General features: G+C 41.2%; 1 protein-coding gene across 1 annotated transcript in view; it reads right to left on the bottom strand.

Annotated features, from left to right (window-relative positions):
• The window catches only part of LOC118078169 (cation channel sperm-associated auxiliary subunit beta-like), a 60,726-nt gene that overhangs the window by 16,842 nt on the left and 28,990 nt on the right, over window positions 1-14,894 (bottom strand). The window contains exons 9-13 of the mRNA XM_060282950.1: window positions 11,388-11,480; window positions 4,255-4,373; window positions 3,176-3,208; window positions 1,516-1,582; window positions 254-300 (exon numbers count right to left, since the gene is read on the bottom strand). Coding sequence (XP_060138933.1) covers window positions 254-300; window positions 1,516-1,582; window positions 3,176-3,208; window positions 4,255-4,373; window positions 11,388-11,480 — 359 coding nt within the window. The remainder of the gene's footprint in view (window positions 1-253; window positions 301-1,515; window positions 1,583-3,175; window positions 3,209-4,254; window positions 4,374-11,387; window positions 11,481-14,894) is intronic.

The following is a 14,894-nucleotide window of genomic DNA, read 5'->3' as shown; positions in this document are numbered from 1 at the left end:
CATGGACCCAAGCTAAGGGCTTTGTAAATAAATACAAGAACTTGGCCTAGTACGATATGGCAGCTAGTTCCCTAAAAGCTCTGATACCTACCACTAAAGCTTCCAGTAGTAAATTTGCTCAACTGTCCTTTTGATTTCTGAACATTAATTTGCCAAGGTGGTCAGGAAGTCAAATTATGTACTGAACAGAATGCACCAAACCCCGACTATAAGTCAGCAAGTTTTCATAAGGTTTTATCGTCATTTGCCTTACCTGGCTCAATGACTTATCCTTGTTGAATGACAGACCAACATAGTCCGCTGCAAGAAAAGCAGAAATATATTAGCTACAACTCAGTGCTTGCACTTCTAAAGTATAGTTTACAAAAGGCATCAAAAGTGCCTTTTACCAGCTTCATCTGGTAAGGTAGGAGCACCCTTACAGGGATAGTTTGACCACTGCAGTCCATGCATTGGAAACTTTAAGACCGGACTACCCAGTGTTTCAGAAGCCTGACTGGCTTCAGTTGTAAGTCAAGTATTTAGTATCACTGGTCCCACTTCTGGAATTCTCCTTGAGCAGAGGTTCAGCAGGCATCCTCACTGCTAATTTGCAGACATCTCTTGAAGACTTTTAAAAGGCCAATTCTAGTCTATTCAGTTTAAACTTATTTGTGATCATTTTGAATTTTTAATGGTATTTTATGATTGACTGTAAAGGGACACGGGTGGCGGTGTGGGTTAAACAACAGAGCCTAGGGCTTGCCGATTGGAAGTTCGGCGGTTTGAATCCCTGCGACAGGCATAGCTGCCAAGTTTTCGCTTTTCTCGCGAGGAAGCCTATTCAGCATAAGGGAAAATCCCTGTAAAAAAGGGATAACTTGGCAGCTATGGCAACAGGTTGAGCTCCTGTTGCTCGGTCCCTGCTCCTGCCAACCTAGCAGTTCAAAAGCACATCAAACTGCAAGTAGATAAATAGGTAATACTCTGGCGGGAAGGTAAACTGCGTTTCCGTGCACTGCTCTGCTTCGCCAGAAGCGGTTTAGTCATGCTGGCCACATGACCCGGAAGCTGTACGCTGGCTCCCTCGGTCAGTAAAGCGAGACGAGCACCGAACCCCAGAGTCGTCCACAACTGGACCTAATGGTCAGGGGGTCCCTTTACTTGATTGACTGTACTTGCACAATTGGTTGCACATAGCCTTGATATGAGAGGGCCATCTACAGATATTTCAACAAAATAAATATCTAATTATTGCCACCACATTAAAAGGCTATGTGAACATATATCAAGATTTTTATTTTTATTTTATTTTTAAAGTGGGGTGGGGGTGGAGAGAGAGACTGTAGTGACATGCTTTAACATTACAGATTCTCCATTTCTTGCTTTAAACCTGGGCTCTGTAAATTTAAACAGAGGAATCCAATAGAGGGGGAAACGAGACTCCACGGCGCCATCTGGTGTCACAGTGTTATATCGCATATAGAACACATATAAATCAATTTTCTTTACCAATCCAGTCCCTGGTTTTCTTACTTTCATATAATTCTTTGTTAGCTAGACACTGGAGGTTGTACCATATTTTAGCTTTAAGATAATCATCCTGTGGGGGGGGAAAAAAAGATAAGGAAATACTTAGCATGCCAAGTGAATTTACATGGTGTAGCTGTTAAGATTCTGAAAGGGTCTGCTGAGTCACAAGTTGTCCTTTCTAACTATCACACATTGCCTAAAAACCTCTGTGCAACTGAGGAAAAAGGTGGACAGGACTGTCAAATGTCAGAGAACAGCACTTGCTTTCTAGTTTCTAGTGGCAATGACAGTGATATTAGTAGTGGTGTTGGTGGCTGCTTATTCAGGGAGACGATCACCATGGCATTATCAATGAGGAGCAAAGAAAAGAAATGCTGCTGGGTTTGTGGGAGGGAAGAAAGATAAGATCTGGGTCTGGGAGAAGATAACAAAGGAAGCAATGGTGAGCAAAAGAAAACAATATGCAGGCAACACTGAATAGGTAGTAACCTACTGTTTCAAGGAAGGAAGGAAGGCTAATCCATGACTACCAGCATTCAACAACTCTTCTTGTTAACATTTCAAAACGTTTTTTATAGATCACAAGAAAAGCAAAAGTACAGGCATCAAAGATTACATGGCAGAATATCAGCAGGGTTATAAACAGTGTTACACCAGTGTAAACCACAGCGGAACAGTTCAAGAGAATTGATGGCCTAAAGTAGACAGAAATACAGAAGCAGAGCAGGATGTATTTAAGATACTAACTTCTCCAAGATCTCATTCCAGCTCCCACAGATAGTCATGAAAAAAGAAAGGGTTCAAGTTAAAATGCTCCCACCCAATTAAACAAAATGCCTCCCAAAAACTACTACCCCACTGCCTCTTTTTGTTCTTCCCATGCAGCACGGAATTCTGATTTAACACATTGATGGCTGTTTATATAACCTTGCCAGGGAATTCATAGATCAAAGGATAGCTATATAGCCTCAATGGGACCCAATTCCTCTTATCCTCTGAAATTATAGCACACAAGTGGAAACTAGCAATTGGAGCTATACGACGCACTATCTTGTGTCTTGCTTTCAAAATTCACTGTTTTATTTATCACAGTAATTTATATACTGCTTAATTGCAATATCCTCTAAGCAATTTATAAAACTTTTTGTGAGTTATAGCTGTACTCTCTGTATTAATGGGAATGGGCCAAGAGGGATCCCTTCCCCCAAGCCTCATTCTGCTTGTTACTCCAGCAATCTCCAGGATGGGTCTGTGATTGGGAAAAGAGTAAAAGGAGTTCATCTACACCTACCCCTCAGCATTTCAAAGTTCACAATTCCTCTGTGAACTGCTACTGTGATAAACCATTATTATTATTATTATTATTATTATTATTATTATTATTATTTGTATAGCACCCTATAACCGCAGATCTCAGGGCAGTTCACAACATAAAATGTCAATAAAAAAACAGAGAGTACATAATAAAAACAAAAACAAAGACAGCCCAATAATTCCCCTGTCTGCAAAACATGCAGTTGGTCAGCATGGGACACTTGGGACACTTATTTCTAAATGGCTAACAAAATGAATGCCAGAAAGAGTTTCAGAAAACATTATTTGTGAGATGTTGAAAAAGAAACACCACTGAGAACAACAAACACAACATTTAGCAATTTCTCACCATTTCAAAGCCACATAAGGTTGGTTTCCCGAACTGAAATAAAACACAGTAAGACCAAAAATTGTATAAATCATCACTTTCTCTCCCACACTTTTCACAAGCAATTTTGCAAGTGTATTACTTTACATATTCATTTAATACTTATACTCAATATTATTAACATGATCAGTAAAAATAAACATTTTTTAAATCATGCATTTGTCCCAGAATTGAGACTTCAACCAAGAACCACTTATGTTAGGAGTTCAGCTGCTGGACTAATAAAGTAAATGCCGAACAGGTCTCAGTTGTAAACTGCAATGCAGAAACAGCCACACTTATTTCTGGATTTCTGGCCGCCTCAAATATTAGCTTCATTGGTTCTTTTGAGTGACATAAGAAGTCTGCCTGCACTAACAGCCTGGAGCAACCTAGCCAGAGCATGTACGTTTCCTGTGAGGTAACAGGAAATAACCAACAGCTAAAACACCTAAGGAAATCAAGTACCATACCCATCACTAAAGTGAAGCTTGGGAAAATAATAATTATTTTTATTATTTATACCCTGTCCATCTGGCTAGGTTGCTCCAGGCTGTTAGACCTTTAAAATTTGCCCTTTCAAGTTCCTTCCAAAGTTTCCCCTAGCATAGAAAAAGACCACATGTTTGGTAAGGTCAAAATGGTTCACATACGAATTCTCTTCAAAGGTCTGGTTCATATTATTTTCCACAAATCAATCAGAAACATTGCACAGGCAGTAAGACTTGGTTTAGTTCCAAAGTGGTGAAAGTTTCTAAATTATTGATATAGGAACACAAGAATGGCTTGTGAAAGCCATGCAGCTAAGATGTGCCTACCCAGATGTAGTTCTCACCATGTTCAATGGGACATACTTGCAGGGAAATGTGTATATTAGGGTTATAGTCTTAGGTTGAATGAGATTGTCTTTTGAGCAGACATGTATAGCATTGAACTGTTAATAGATTTCAGGAGGAAATCTTCCAAACTTAGTATTTTCGCAGCATGCTTAGCAGTGGTTTTTAAAACATTAGATGATTGGGGAAGGGGACACAGGGACATTTAGAAGTACACATACATACCTGCAACAGCTGTCCAGTTGTAATGCGTAGATCATTACTGATAAATAATCCTAGTGAGGTGAGGAGTACAAGACGTGTATTTGTTAAGGTGAGATCCACAAGCGCAAGTCCATGACAATCTTCAGGAGAGAAAAGGCACTGTGAGTTACCCGAGTCACATCTCTCAGACTTCCATCATTACTTGTTATAAACAGGGCAAATTACACCCATATTGAGAGACCCAAATCTGTTGGGCAATCTATGCACCTGGTATGCATTTGAAGGAAGTCTAGATCTCTGTGGTTTTGGAGAGGGCGGAGTGATGAAATCTGCTCTTTCGAACCCTGCTCCTTTGCTGAATTAATGTGTTTTTTTTTTTAAAAAAAGAATAGAATAGAATAGAATAATTTATTGCCCAAGTATCAACCATACCAGAGACGCAGGTGGCGCTGTGGTTTAAACCACAGAGCCTAGGGCTTGATGATCGGAAGGTCGGCGGTTCGAATCCCCACAACGGGTTGAGCTCCCGTTACTTGGTCCCTGCTCCTGCCAACCTAGCAGTTCGAAAGCACATCAAACTGCAAGTAGATAATTAGGTACTGCTACAGCGGGAAGGTAAACGGCATTTCCGTGTGCTGCTCTGGTTCATCAGAAGCAGCTTTGTCATGCTGGCCACATGACCTGGAAGCTGTATGCCGGCTCCCTCGGCCAATAACGCGAGATGAGCGCCACAACCCCAGAGTTGGTCATGACTTGACCTAATGGCGGGGGTCCCTTTACCTTTTATCAACCATACTTGGAATTTTGCTTCGACTACATTGCAATGTAAAGAAAAAACGTACCTCATACAACCACTATTCCCCTCACAATACAACAGCACAGCGAAAAGACGCCATACCACCAACTGGCCTCCCTTCCACCCACAACTACAGTTTGATGGCACAACAATTCGATGGCATAAGGAAAAAAGCTATTCCTTTGCCTAGACGTTTTTGTATATAGAGTCCTGTACAGACGTCCGGATGGGAGTAAATCAAACAAGTGATGACCAGGATGCGAAGGGTCTACAGCAATTCTCTCTGCTCTCTTCCTGACTTGAGCGGCATAAAGTGTCTCTATTGGAGGCAAACTAACACCAATTACCCTCTCTGCAGTTCTTACTGCTCTTTGGAGCCTCTTCCTATCCATCTTAGACAGTATCCATTACCAGACAGTAATGGAATTACAGAGGACAGTTTCAATAGTACCTCTATAAAATTGGACCAGCGATTCTTGGGGCAGATTAAATTTCCTTAGTTGTCACAAGAAATACAATCTCTGGTGTACCCTTTTAATAAAAATATTGATGTTATCTGACCAATTCAATTTTTGAGAGATCATAGATCCCAAGAACTTAAAGGACTCTACCACTACAACCACTACAACCATGTTACCAAGAATGGAGATTGGCAATGAGATTGGAGGATGCCTTCTAAAATCAATTATCATTTCCACTGTCTTTTGGGCATTTAGCACCAAGTTATTCCTGCTGCTCCACGAGACAAGATGATCTACTTCCCGCCTCTATGCAGATTCATCATCCTCCCAGATGAGCCCATGGAAAATAGGGACACTTGGAGGGTCTGCACTCCAGAGTAAACAAATGGCAACCCTGGGAACCACAGCTGAAAGCACCAGTAGCCCAACATGCCAGATTCAAGGAGGAAGTAACAGAACTGCTGGCGTCAGTTAAAAGCCGTAAACAGGCTGTAGAATCTGACCTGCCGATCCCACCCCAGGGAGAGAAGACCCTAAATGCTGAGGGATGAGGGTTCCCATCTCAAAGAAGCTGAAATTTGGGACCTAAGGAGACAGAGATTGTTTCTTATCACTGTCCAGGAAATTGGGTCCTCCCTAACAATACGGCACGTGTTGCGGTGTGACCTGGCAACCAAACCCTGTGTTGTGGGTGGGAACGTTTGGATGACCACAACACACTATTGGAGGTCCCTCGATGCTGGTTGCAATCAGACCAATGGGATGCCAGCAAAATTCTATCGAGGGACCTCTATATGCACGTGTCCCTGAGCTTCCTCTTTTGGGCCAGTGCATCGGAACACCTGCCCACCTCTCCCTATATTTAGGGCTTGAACGCATGGCCAGGGCCATCTTAAGCATATCTGGCGCCGTGGTGCCCCCCTTTTCTCAGAGTTGTCGACCTTTTTTAGGAAAGGTTCCACAAAGTTGTTGACCCCCTTTTTTAGGGAGCTGACACCACACTTACACATTATCTCTGCTTGGGAAAAGAAAACAGGAAACATAAAGAAACCTCAGTCAGTAAAGCATGAGACTCTTAATCTCTGGGTTGTGGTTTCAAGCCCCATGTTGTGCAAAAGATTCCTGCATTGCAGAGGGTTGGATTAGATGACCCTGGTGGTTCCCTTCCAACTCTGTGAATGCTTCTGCTATTCTGTTGTATCTGAAGGGCTGTTCACAGGGAAGATGGAGCAAACTTGTTTTGTGAAAGATGCTTGTGCTGTGATTCCTGCACTGGAGGGGGTTGGTCTAGAGGACCCTCGAGGGGTCCTATGATCCTATGATTAAAATACTCCAAGGAATATATAAACGGGCTTCTCTGTGGCAGTCACTGGAAAGGGCTCCAGGGGCGGTCATCCCACAGAAAGTTTGGTATGTGCCCTGCCAAACTACCCACTAGCCCAAACCCCATTCACCAGGTGAGACCCGGTGAGCTGAAGGAGCACTCTGCAGTGGCTGGGGATCTATCTATACCTATCTATAGGGCTGATCCATTTTATCTTAGGTAGGATTTAAAGATTAATAAACTGTCAGTGATCAAATCCAATCAAATCCAGCTCCTTCTAATTTTAACCCCTCACCCCTCCTGGGAAGAAGAAAAAGAAGAAAGGGGGAGCAGGTGGAGAAGGTCATATGCAGATCTTCAGACATATTTTCTATCCAGAAAAGACTTGATAGGTGGGGTGCCTTCTGTTACCTGTCCTTACAAAATTTGACCACCACCCCCACTTTAAAACGTATAAAAAGTTAAAATGCTAAAATAGATTTTCACATCCACTTTATTGGATATTCCCTGGTTCTAGTATTATGAGGATAAAAATCTCTCATTCCCACCCCCAATTACTTGCCTTTTTTCTAAAAGTTATAATGCCCCAGATTTTGTAACATTTCCTCATAGGGGAATTGCTCCAACCCCTGGATCATATTGGTTACTCCCCCACCCCGCCAATAATGTGATTTGCTGCGGTAGCAATACGTATGCTCTCAAGAGACCCAACCTTCAGCAACGTAGCCTGTCAGTTTTGTTCCGTGTAAAGGTAAAGGTAAAGGGACCCCTGACCATTAGGTCCAGTCGTGACCGACTCTGGGGTTGCGCGCTCATCTCGCATTATTGGCCGAGGGAGCCGACGTACAGCTTCCAGGTCATGTGGCCAGCATGACAAAGCCGCTTCTGGCAAACCAGAGCAGCACATGGAAACGCCATTTACCTTCCCGCTGTAGCGGTTCCTATTTATCTACTTGCATTTTGATGTGCTTTCGAACTGCTAGGTTGGCAGGAGCTGGGACCAAGCAACAGGAGCTCACCCCGTCACAGGGATTTGAACCGCCGACCTTCTGATCAGCAAGCCCTAGGCTCAGTGGTTTAGCCCACTGCGCCACCTGGGTCCTTTGTTCCGTGTACATGCTGTCAATTACTACCTGATAAACTGCAAATATGGTACATCACAGGTACATGATCCACTGAGTCAACCATTCATCCTATTATTTAATGTAAACTGCTTAGCTGCTTGTTTATAGTTGCTTTATACTAAGTCCATTGGTCAATCTTATTTATTATTGTCTACACTGACTGGCAGCAGCTTTCCAGAGTTTCTGACTCTACCTGGACATGTGTGCAACTGAACCTAGGGCAATGCAAGGCAGGTGATCTATACTGAGCTACAGCCCAGAAAGCATAAACCAGGAACCAGAGGAGCAGGACAATAAAAGTTTGCTATAATTTGGCAAGATTTGGATACCTAAACCAGCTCAAGAGAGGGGCTTGCAGTTCCTGAGGTGAAAAACTGAGGTGAAAAACTGGGTTGGGGATGTAACTGGAAGAAGTTGGCCAGGTGCACCCCTCAGTTCTGGTTTTGGAAATTATGGGAGAAGCTTCTGGTAGCCCACTGATATCTAATGCAAGCCTCTCCTGACTCTGGCAAGCTAGAACAATAGCCAGATTCTCTCTGTAGCCAAAGGCTCAGCTAGGACAAACCTCCAATGGTTCTATATATATTCCTTGCCTTTAGAACTGTGTAGGGAACTCTTGAGACCCACGGGTTTGCATTGAAGCCCAGTACTGAGCTGAGAGAGAACTGTGTATTTTCCTGCTGACATAAAGTTTTGGAAACAGTGGCCAAAGCCCCTCGGCTTTTAGATTTCCAGCAACTATAGTATCCCAGTATCTCTGAAGACTAGTGTGGCCATTATAGATTCATGGCCCACCTGAGAGAAAGAACCCTTTGTTGCCAAAAGTCTGTATTGCGATTTTTGTGTGTGCCTCTAATGGAAATGCAGTGTAGTAGAAAGTGGCAATTGTGCTTGGACAAAAATGATGTTTGTATAATGCAAAGATGTGTTTCCAGTTAGGTCTAACACGAAGGCTAAAAACTTCAACAGAAAATGCTTAGGAGTTATGGAAATATATTAATCAAAAACTGAACCAGGCTTAAATTCAGCAAGCATTTTTACTCTGGTTTATAGCATCAAGCTGAAGCGGGAAAAGAAAGACTTTCATGGTTATTTTACATTGACTGCTCTGCAGACTGAATGCCTCCATCTATAGGCTCTCAGAGTTTTGATTTAAGAAAGTAATGCACTTATGTCTTTAATGACTGCTAGTTCCTAGAACCTTCTTAGTTCTGGTGACCCTAAGAAACATTTAACAGCCTTGGTCAGGTATTTTAACTGTTCAGTAGAAAAGGCAGCCCCCCACCCCGAAGTTATCTATCTGCCTTGCACTATTTCCCTGGAAGTCAAAAACCTAACATTTGAGCAAGCTTCCAGTTAGCCTTCTTCTGCCCTACATACTTCTTTGAAGCCCAGCAATCTTCTGAGGGCTCTTAAGTCTCTCAATAAAGCATGAGGTTTTGGCTAGACTCTCAGGACTAGACGCAGCTGGCCAGGTAGCCCTTCTGAACTCTTTCTGCTGTATGTACATCAATCAGGATCAATGCATGGTGACCGATATTGGACGGATCAGGGCACTAACATCTGTATACAACCAGAGTAAACGTGTTGAGAGTGATGTTAAAAACATTAAGAAGCAGGCTGATTTGTACCACAAGGTTAGCCTAGACGGCGCAGGTCTCCCCAGTGTATGGAGTTGGATTAGTTCTTGGCTCCCAGGTTGGTCATAGTTAAAAGAGATTCTGCTCGTAATATTAATTTTCTTTCTTATTGTCTTAGTCCTATGCAGAACCTTGGTCTGTATAAAGCTTCTGGTAACCCTTCTGAGACAAGCTGAGTAACAAGCTGGGAAAAGTCAGCTGAAGCTTCCTCACTTACTTTGCTCTCTGTTGCCCATCCTTTGGCCTAACATTGGAGCATGGGAAGCTGCTGGCTCCTCTGTAGAATCATAGAGTTGGAAGAGACCACAAGGGCCATCCAGTCCAACCCCCTGCCCAGCAGGAAACACCAGGAAACACTGTAGTGCGATGGGTCAATCAAATGGAGATGCAGAAACACACCTGTTCTTCATCTCCATATTGAAGAGGAGGGAATATAGGGTGGCAATGACCAGGGCCAGAATAATCCTGGTCAGGCCACACAGGCCCTAAGTAACCAGAGGGAATCCATTTTATGCAGCCAGTAGAATTCTATCTCTGTTTCAGCACAAGAGCAACATTTTGCACAAAGAGGCATCTAACCACACACAGCACTTCTAAAAAATTCTAGCTAAACCACACTTTGTTCCATCCTGTCTAGCATAAACCACAAGAGCACATCCTGTAGAAGCTTTGTAACTTACATTCTGAGGGGGTAGGGGTGGGTAAGTTTTGTTACAAAAGCACTCTGTGTATGCCCATGGGTTGGGCAGAATGAGAAACTCATTCTCACTGCCACAATTTATTGCAATTGTCTGACAATTCTAATAAATGTTTTAATAAATCTGTTTTATAATATGTACAACTGCCTGAGATTTCGTCTGGTCAATTTGAGAAGCCAATCATCCGTATTACATTTCTGGTGCCCCCTAGAGGCCAGCGCCAGTAACCCCAAAGGGAAGGACAGCTCTGCACATGACCTTGCTATGCTGTTGTGTGTCATCTGTCGTTGGGACAGGGGCACGACAGGAATTTTCCCCACTTGGCTGATTGGCTGGTGCCATTTGGATTCGCCTGCCGCGTAGCAAATCGTCACAACTTGTATGGTTGCAGATAGGCTCTGATTCAGGTGATAGGGGTGGCAGAGCGGTGTGGCCATCCCTATGCGATGAGTATTCTGTTAAAGGAATCATGGGACTATTGGTTGCTCAACCCTGAGAGGGGTTGTGCCCTGAGCCATAGTCCAAGGGGGGCATCTGGCTTGTGCACTGGCTTGACCCCACCTTCCACCTTCACCCAAGATTGACCTATGGTGTGCTCTGGGTCAGCGCTACCTTCAAGGGTGCAGGGAGCTAGTCGAACCAGAGCCTATGCAACCACTCACTTGATTGTAATCAATAAAGTTGTGGCTTAAATTCTGCCAAAAACCAAACCTAAAATTTGAGTCTTGTCTGAATTTATTTGGGGGTGCTTAAAAGGCCTACACACGCAAAAGGGATGAGGGAGGGCTCTCGAGTTTCTAGGGTTTTGAACTGGACACCACACCACAACCTTCACTTTGAGACCTACAATTACTATATTGGTCTGAATATAGGCCACACTTCCCCCCAAAATATGGCTCACATAAAACCTGAGAGTGCAGTCTATAGTGACACTCTTATAAGTAGAGAAGCTATCTTTTGAGAGATCACATTTTAGGGGTGTAGTCTGTATTCGGACCAACGCCATACATTCTATGAAAGTGCAACGTGTCCTAAGGCCTTCGGTTAAGACAGGCTACAAATAAATAGGAAATACATATGGGTTAATTAAATGATTGAAAATAAGAATTACCATTTTCCAAGAGGGCACAAATGGTAGCGGACAAGTTAAACCATAATGTATCCCCATCCATAAATCCACTGTCAGTCATTCCTACAATTAGTCCTACGAATACAAAAGAAAACAATGCATTACATGAAAAGTGAATCACAGTATAAAACCAGGCTACCAACATTTATTACACTGTTATAAAGCTTCATATTCCCCAGAAATTTCAGCAGTGTAGCTGGTTTGGTTCGCTTTCGATGAAGAGATGACTGGAATTTTTCCTGTGATATTTGAGATTATTTACACATATATGTTGAGCCTAGGTAGAAGCACAACTTATCACCCCAACAGCAGTAAAATCCAGAAATAAGCACCCCTGTATCCACAGATGCAGTTACAGACCTTAAAAACTCAGCTCAAACCTATTTGCATACACTGAAAGAAAGCATGTCTGTCTGCTTTACTAGTACCACATATCTAGGTTAATAAGCATAAGCAGGTGGTTCAGGATGGGGTGGGGTGGGGGATAGTTGCAAACATATCCCTGGTGTATTCCTATGGCTATTGTAGAGTAAGCTGCAGTGTAGTGGTTGTGTCCTGTCCTGATATTGTGAGGGCAGGGGGGGGGGGCGGCAGGGACAGCAAGCAAATAATTCAAATTAATTGAATTGTTTGTGGGGGGGGGGATGCAACTGCAAAAAGTGCATACCTACCAATTATTTCCTCTATTCTGTTTTAAAAATCATTAAATTTTATAACAGAAAAAAATAAGCAAAAACAAGCCATATGGAAAACAAACCATATGGGTTACAAAATGATAATACACAAAAATACAAACCTACGAAAAGAATAACATACAAAGGTAGAAACAAAAAAAAAGCAACAATAAAGAAAAACAATCCTGTTTACATATCTAAATCCCTGACATTGTTGACCTCCTCATGTCCCTCCTAACTGCGTTTCATTATATATCCTCTTTAGGAATTTCTAAATCCTGGTTCAAATCTTATTTTTACATTACATAACCTATTATTTCTTTTATTTCAAATTCCTAGTCCATTTACTTTTTAATTAACACTTATATCTAAATCTTAATACGGTATATTAAAAATAGAAAAGAAAAAAAATCAACAAATCCTTTTCTACACCCTCTATGTACTTCCAAATCTTAAACATTTCCAAGATTGCAATTATTTTTAAAATAAACTTTAAATTTATTCCAATCTTCTTCCACCGACTCTTCCCTCTGGTCACGGAGTCTCCCGGTCAATTCTGCCAGTTCCACAAATTCGATCATCTTCGACTGCTGCTCGTCCACTGTAGGTAAATCTTCATTCTTCCGATTCCTAGCCAATAAAACTCTCGCTGCTGTTGTGGCATACAGAAAAAACGTAACATCTTTCTTAGGTATTTCCTCTCTAACTATCCCAAGTAAAAAAAGCTTCTGGTTTCTTACCAAAGGTGTTTTTCAACTTTTTTTCATTTCATTATAAATCTTTTTCCAGAAGATCTTTACTTGAGGCACGTCCACCACATATGGAAAAAGATTCCTTCTTGCTTCTTACATTTCCAGCATTTATTATCATTCTTATGGTAAATCTTAGCTAGTTTTACCAGTGTAAGATACCATCTATACATCATTTTCATCATATTTTCTCTTAAAGTATTACACACAGTAAACTTCATATTCTTTCATAACCTTTCCCACATCATTTGCCCATTTGATCATTACAGATTTTGTTTGTTCATCTTTCGTATGCTATCCCAACAATAAATTTTGGAGATTTTATTGGAAGATTTGGAAATAAAATTGAGAGATTCTTAGTTTTAGACTCTAACAACTCCATATCCAATTTTGTCTTTTTTTGTTTGAAAACCTACTTTTTATCCAATTTATACATTTCATTTATTTGATGATATTGTAACCAATCATTTACATTGCTTTTTAACTGTTTATAAGTTTTTAACTTAAAATTTTCTCCTTATTCCGCCAATATATCTTTATACTTTAACCACTTGGTTTCCATATTCAATTTTTTGTGTGCCTTGGCCTCTAAAGGTGAGATCCACCTGGGTGTTTTCCTTTCCAATAAATCCTTATATCTAATCCATACATTATACAATGACTTTCTGATAATATGACATTTGAAACCTTTATGGACCTTAATTTTGTCATACCACAAATATTCATGCCACCTAAATGCATTATCATGACCTTCCAAATCCAATACATCTGCATTCTCAAGTAAGAACCATTCTTTCATCCAGCAAAGTGCTGCGGCTTCAAAATATAACACTATATCCGGCAGAGAAAAACCTCCTCTATCTTTAGCATCCGCTAACAATTTATATTTAATTCTTGGTTTTCCCCCCTGCCATACAAATTTTGATAACACCCTTTGCCATTCTTTAAAACATCCTAAATTATCAACAATAGGCAATACCTGAAATAGAAACAACATCTTGGGCAATACATTCATTTTTATCACAGCTATTCGGCCCAATAAGGATAATTTCAAATTTGACCACGTTTCCAAATCTCTCTTAATTTCATTCCACATTTTTTCATAATTATTTTTAAATAGATTTATATTTTTCTCCCAGATTCTCCCATATTCACTCCCAGGTATTTCACATTTTAAAACATGTCAAACTTGTGGTACTCTGTAGACTATTTCTTCTGGTGTTAATTTTTTTGCCAAAACTTTGGTTTTCACTTTGTTTAGCTTAAACCCTGCAAGCTGTCTGAACTCCTGAATTAATTCCAGTGCTTTCACTGCACTGGTCTCCGGGTCTTGTAATGTCAATACTAGGTCATCTGCGAAGGCTTTTAATTTATACTGTTTTGATCCCACTCCTATCCCTTTCACCTCCTCATCGTTCCTAATCATGTCCAGCAAGACTTCCAGGACTAAAAAGTAGAGAGGAAAGTGGGCACCCTTGCCTGGTTCCTTTTTCTATTCTAATTTCCTCTGATACCACATTGTTCATGATAATTTTTGCTTTTTGCTCAGAATAAAATGCCTTTATACCACTGATAAACCTCTCCCCCACCTACATCTTTTCCAAATTTTTATCATAAAACTCCAAGAAACATTATCAAAAGCCTTCTCAGCATCAATAAAAATTAAAATTGCTTTGGTATTCGTTTTTACTTCCAGGCTTTCCAACACATCAACCACATTTCTTATGTTGTCTTTCATGTGTCTTGCGGGTAAAAAAACCCGCCTGATCTTGGTGTATTTGATCGGTTAACACCCTTTACAATTTTGAGGCCAGAATACTTGCAAAGATTTTGTAATCCACATTTAAGAGGGAGATTGGGTGGTAATTCTTCATCTGAGTTCTATCTGCCTCTGGTCTCAGGTGCTTTGTCCCCTCCAAGAATCTTGTTACAGACATCAACCAAAGGTTCAATCAGCCAGTCTTTCATAGTTTTGTAATATTTTGATGTCAACCCATCTAGTCCTGGTGCCTTGCCAATTTTTAATTGGTTTATTGCGTATTCCAGCTCCTGAGTTGAAATTCTAC

Source organism: Zootoca vivipara, chromosome 1 (assembly GCF_963506605.1).
Source record: "Zootoca vivipara chromosome 1, rZooViv1.1, whole genome shotgun sequence".
Taxonomy (NCBI): domain Eukaryota; kingdom Metazoa; phylum Chordata; class Lepidosauria; order Squamata; family Lacertidae; genus Zootoca; species Zootoca vivipara.
Note: the sequence above shows the minus strand (reverse complement) of the source record. Positions and strands in the feature narration are given on the sequence as shown.